At 49.2% G+C, this 6,000-nt stretch overlaps 1 protein-coding gene across 2 annotated transcripts in view; it reads left to right on the top strand.

Moving 5' to 3' along the window:
- The first annotated feature begins 332 nt into the window (after positions 1-332).
- Positions 333-6,000, top strand: part of LOC111144519 (RAB11 family interacting protein 1) — a 31,344-nt gene continuing 25,676 nt past the window's right edge. Inside the window, exon 1 of one of the 2 annotated variants that reach the window (XM_022498838.1) lies at positions 333-755. In XM_022498838.1, the coding sequence (XP_022354546.1) occupies positions 379-755 (377 nt within the window). In that variant the 5' untranslated portion in view covers positions 333-378. The remainder of the gene's footprint in view (positions 756-6,000) is intronic. The other variant, XM_022498837.1, reaches the window with a different exon arrangement.

Raw genomic sequence — 6,000 nt, 5'->3', positions numbered from 1 at the left:
GCGGTGCCAGACTGGGAATGAGGTCTGACTCCCCAGGCAGTGCCCCGGTCAGTTCCGGTTGGGCCGTACGACCTTTGGCAGTTGGGGACCCCATCCCTTAACCAACACCCCTCGTACCGGAATTCTCCAAGCCCCGCCCCGCTCCGGCCGCGCCTGCCTCCGGCGCCCTGGTGCTCGCCAGCCTGAGCCGCAGAGGCCCGCTGGGCGCTGGCAGGTGGGGTGGGCGGGGCCGGCGCGGCGGCGCGGGTGGGGAGAGGCGGGCCCTGGCGGGGGCGTGGCCGGAAGCCTTAAAGGGGCTGGGGCCGAGGGGCGGGCCGCAGAGGTCGGTGATCAAGGCGGTAGCGTTCTCGTTTTGTAGCCGCCCGCGGCGCCGTCACCATGTCCCTGGCGGCCTCGGCGGGCCGGGGGTCGGGGTCCGTGTGGTCCCCAACGCATGTGCAGGTGACGGTGCTGCAGGCGCGGGGCCTGCGGGCCAAGGGCCCCGGGGGCACGAGCGACGCGTACGCGGTGATCCAGGTGGGCAAGGAGAAGTACGCCACCTCGGTGTCGGAGCGCAGCCTGGGCGCGCCAGTGTGGCGGGAGGAGGCCACCTTCGAACTGCCGCCGCTGCTGTCCGCCGGGGCCGGGCCCGCGGCCGCCGCCACCCTGCAGCTCACCGTGTTGCACCGCGCGCTGCTCGGCCTCGACAAGTTCCTGGGCCGGGCCGAGGTGGACCTGCGGGAGCTGCACCGGGACCAGGGACGCAGGAAAACCCAGTGAGTGCGGGCCAGAGGAGAGGACAGGGGGCGGCGGGCCGGGGAGCGGGGCAGTGAGGGGCGGGGAACGTGAGGCTAGCCGCTGAGATTCTTTTAGAGCGAGCGCGGCAGTCACCGCACCGCTGTGTCCCAAGGGGACGGACGGAGAGAGGCCTTTGGTCAGGGATCCCCGTGGACGATAATCATAGTCTCACCGAGGTTCAACTTCTCCTTGGGTTGTCCCGCCCCAGCTCTCCCAGCGCGTGGGCTCTTTGAAGCCGGCGCTGGGGGTGGAGGTGGGGGAGTACCTGGGGTATTTTTGAATCTGTAGGGACGTCGCTTAGCGCCCGGAACTTAGTAAGCACTTTATGAATTTTCGATGAATTGGAAATACATGTGGGCTGCCGAATTCTTCTTCCTAGTGTGGGTAGTGTGGATGTTTGAAACACTCATTGGCTTATGTGGAAAGCCTCCTGGGTATTTCACTGTCCTAAACAATGAGCTGGGATGGCTGAGTCCGGGAGCAGGGAGGATCAAGGTGGAGGGTGAACCCCACTGACACTCTGTGGCCTTAGAGGCTCACCCAGGGACAGAGCTGGGGCATTAGAATGCAGGGTGGAGGCCACCCAGAGATGTAGAATCTTCACCCCCACCTCAACTACTGCCTAGTGGTTAGTGAAGAGAATCTGCCTCTCCCTCTTCCCCTTTTTTCTCCCCACCCCCCTGGGCCCCAAAGCCTGCTAGAACAGCTTGGTCTTCACTTTCACACTGAAAATTTTTAACTCTGTTTCCCCTGAGCCCCAAGTTAGTAAGGATTTCCCAGCGCTGGTCAGAGTCTGTGTCTGCCCTTGGCCCAGCTACAGTAGGAGGTAGACATTGTTTCTTCTCCGCCTTTGTCGGGTTCTCTCTGGTCCTATTCTGAAAGGGTGGCTGCTCACCTGTAGCTTCTCAGTCTAGAGTTGTGTGCTAGGGTATCTCACTTCCACAGGGAAAAGCTGGGCACCACGCAGTTCACTTCAAGGTGTCACCCATTTATTTGTTCTCTTTCGCAGGTGTTTGCCATGGAGCGTTTGATTATGGAACATTTGATTATGCTCACGTACTGTACCAAACACTGGCCTCCTTGGCTTAATTGGTTACTTTGCTGGACCTTACATATGCAAATAAGTCATATTACCACAACTCCTACAGCTTGTGAAGCACATGAATTCACATTGGGTGTTTTAGATATAAATGGTATTTTAACTTTCCCTGGTGGAGGGGACGGAAAAAGCCAGAGGGTTTGAAGTTACCAGACTCCCTTTTCTGCATCGTGGGTCCAATTTCAGCTTGCATGCTTGCAAATGCAATACCTGATTCACTTATCTGGCCCAAGATGAATAGGCATTTCTGAATTCAAATCAGATAAAAATAGCCTTGAGGTGAGGATGGATAGGGTATCTCTTGGCATTAACTTACAAGCCATAAGGTGAGCAGTGCCTTTGCTGAGGAGGCGCCGAAGCAATGCTGATTTTCCATTTGACTGACATTTGGGGCCTTGGATTGGCTTCCTTTCCAGCTTCAAGTGGGCGCCATTTGGCCATCCGTTGTCTTGTTCTGTCCCAAGATGCGCGGATATTATCATCTGTCTGCCGTCTGTTTCTCGGGTGAACATTTTATTCCCTTGAAAGACAGTGTGTCCCCGCCAGAGAGGAGGATTCCAGATTCCTAGGTCTGATGCCCACTGTGGTCCTGACTCACTGTTAGGCTTTGGGCTGCTCCGTCTCTAAACACCCAGATTTCCCTATTTACACATGGAGCTTGTTGCCAGGCTTAATTGATATTTATAAGATGTTTCTGGGCTCCTGGATTACTGGGGCCGGTGTGTAGACTCAAAAGGTTCTGTTACTGCTTTGTGAGAAACAAAAATCTTAAGTTCCCTATTTTAGGAAGGGTTCAGAGGTCTGCAACTTCATTTCTGTCCTCCTCTCCAATGTAACCCTGAACCTAGATGGTTATTCCCATCTCTACGGTATGGGCTGATTACCACTTAGTCACAGTATCAACCTGTAGGAAAGTGATGCTTAGTTGATGTGTTAGGTTTCCCCCCCACCAATAATTGCAAACAAAGTCTTCTTTGCCACCTCAACAGTAGGTGAAATTGTAAACTTTCCACCTGCTGCTTCCTGGGACTTTCCAAGGGGAACCTAGTTAAACCAAGCCTCTCAGCTGCCCCAGTACGTTCCTTGAGATTTGAGAGATTGAGATATATAACAAGAAGCGGAAGTTTACCAGAAAGAAACTGGTTGGGTTAGAAAAGTCATTTGAACTAGTTATTAAAGGTTTGACTCCACCTTAGATATAAAAAACCAGCAACAAAACAGAAGCTCAAATTTTGGTCTCCGGGTTTGTGTGTGTGTGTGTGTGTGTGTGTGTGTGTGTGCGCGCGCACGCGCGTGCATGTATGTGTGTTAATCTCGAGCAAAGAAGAGTTGCTGCTGTAGAGTATGACTCTTGTCATGGGTCCAGAAACTCAAGACGTCAAGAGCTAACTGTGCTAGAATTTGCCTTGGTTCTCTTGATAAGCCCTCATCTGTCATACATTTGGAGGCAAAAGAATATGCTTTTCGGGGCTCAGATTTTGCGGACCTCAAATTTAGTGTGATGACACATCTTTTAAAATGCCACGCAGTGGATGACCTATGGTATAGGTAGGCATAGGTAGGATACTTTCGATAGGGAGGAGTTTATAGCGCCTGTCTTTAAGAGGCAGTTGAAATGCATTGATTTTGCACTTATCCTTACCTGTTAAAGACCCAGGGTCAAAGTTGGGCCTAGGTTAAATGGGAACCAGTTTAGTCTCATGATCATAAAACAGATATGAATCTGTGAGGCAGAAACAGGTAAGCAACATGTGGGATTCTCTGCTCAGCTCTCTAGTCCCAGGTAGTTTGGGATCCTAGACTGATCTAAGGGGATTAAAAAAAACTTTTGGGGGTACTAAAAGCAACAAAATGTGGGGAAATAATCTGTTTGGGGCAGATTAAAAAACAGCCATTCAGGCTGACCACTGTGTAACTAATATCGTGAAACTTAATACTGCCCTAGTCTTTCAGCCAGGAAGACAGAGTGAGTGATGGAGAGTCATTTTCTTAACACCTCTTGAAGATTCAAGAGGGAATTTGGTTGCATATGAAAGGATTTGGATATTAATAAAGGTTAGAGATTTTGAAGAACTGTAAATATAGTAAGTATAAGTGTAGTAAGTTGTCAAAGGAAATCCAGGTTATTAAAAAGAAATAAGGGCTCAATAGTTGTTTTTCTGGATGGGTCGGAGGCAGAGAAATGATTTAGATGCGCAGAGAGATAGATAATAAGCAGTCAGTGTTTGTGCCTGTACTGTGAAGCCTCCTCAGTGCATTTAGGATTTTTTGTAACAAGTTGGCAAATTGGAGCAGTGTTACTGATTAAGTTTTTCCTTTCTTGGGATTCCCCTTAAAGATAACATTGGGCCCTGCTGGAAACCATTCCTCAGCTCAGGGGCCCCAGTCCCCTCCCACTCCTGTGTAGGAAGCTGAGATCTCCAAACTGGAGATGCCCGGGGACTGAGACTCTGTCATGCTCTGGGAGAAGTAACCCTAACTTGCTTGTAGCCATGAAGTGAAGTGACTAAGAGGAGGGAGGGGACTCGAGAGTCATGGTTCTGGTGATGGGCAAGAAGTTCCCCCATAGTATTATTTGATTATGATTTCATCTCTAAGACATTCAGTTAGCTTCGGGAAAGTTTCAACTGCCTTTTTTTTTTTTTTTTTTTGGTCTTTAAAATCTATGTTTTTAGTACATTGTTTTAATTGAAGTAGAGTTGCCACACAATATTATATTAGTTTCAGGTGTGCAACATAGTGATTTTATGCGGCGCTCACAAGTGTAGCTGCCATCTGTCACATACAATACTATTACATTACCACCGCCTGTTCCTTGTGCTGTGCCTTTCATCCCCATGACTTGTTCATTCCATAACTGGAAGCCTGTACCTCCCACTGCCTTTTACCCATTGTGCTCATCCCCCACTTCCTCCTCCCCGGGCAACCACCCACTTTGTTCTCTGTATTGATGAGTCTGTTTCTGCTATTTGTTTTGGTTTTTAGATTCCACGTATAGATGAAATCATACAGTATTTGTCTTTCTCTGTCTTACTACACTTAGCGCTATACCCTCTAAGCCCATCCATGTTGTTGAAAATGGCAAGATCTCATTCTTATGTTTTTGGTAAATATTTTTTAATACCTCTATGTGCCAGGCACTGGGGTATAAACAGTGACCCAAACAGACATGATCTTTACTTTCAGGAAGCTCAGAGCCCTGTGGGGAAGATAGACATTAAACAAATGAATACATAAATAAATAATAATGTATTATGATAAGCACTGTGGAGGAAGAGAACAGGGTGTCATTAAGAGAATGGAGGGGGAAAGACATGACTTAAAGAAGGAGATGGCAAATAGCTTCTCTGAGGCTATTTATAACCTTAAGTACAAAGAGATTTTTCTGGTGAAAAGGAGAGGAGGGGGACCTGGGGGAGAGGGAGATGCCTATGCAAAGGCCCTGAGGCAGGAACTCCTGAGAAGTTGGAGAGATTGTGTAGATTGAGGCTGAAGAGGAGGGCAGGGCTTTATTTAAGAGCAGTGGGAAGTCCCTGAGTATTAAAAGCAGAGGGGTGTTGTGATCCACATTTTTAAAAAAGTCACTGGCCACTGGGTGGACAATGGATCTGAAGTGGTCCTCAGCTGGAATCAGACAGCCAAATGGGAGGCAGTCGCACTAATCTAGGCCACCAATGGTGGTGGGTTGCACTAGGGTGACGGCCATGGAGGTAGACAGGTGGTAGATTTCGGAAATATTTTGGAGGTTCAGTTGGCCTGATTTGTGATGGGTTGCGTGTGGGTGGGGGTGAGAGAGAGGAAGTGATAAAAATGAACTAATAAAGTAGGGAGAGTTTGCTGCTGAAAATGAACCAGGAAGTGGTGGCGATTTCTTTCCCCAGCAGCCTCTGTGATACTGGAGTGAGGTCACCATTACAAAGACTGCTTTGGGCCGTGACACCTGTGACTCCACAGTCTTCTGTAGGAAGCACCACTGAAACCAGGGTGTGTGTGTGTGTGTGTGTGTGTGTCTCCAAGTATTTACAATTTTAATACAGGCCAAGTCTTTGTTTTGTAATAGCATACATAGCTAATGAAATCTCCCTGGTGTGCTCTAACATAGCCGACGAAGTCACTGCTTCAAG

This window comes from Enhydra lutris, unplaced genomic scaffold, assembly GCF_002288905.1.
Source record: "Enhydra lutris kenyoni isolate GAN:26980312 unplaced genomic scaffold, ASM228890v2 scaffoldscaffold11, whole genome shotgun sequence".
In the NCBI taxonomy this organism is placed as follows: domain Eukaryota; kingdom Metazoa; phylum Chordata; class Mammalia; order Carnivora; family Mustelidae; genus Enhydra; species Enhydra lutris.
The sequence above is the reverse complement of the archived record's forward strand: the minus strand, read 5'-3'. Positions and strand labels throughout refer to the sequence as shown.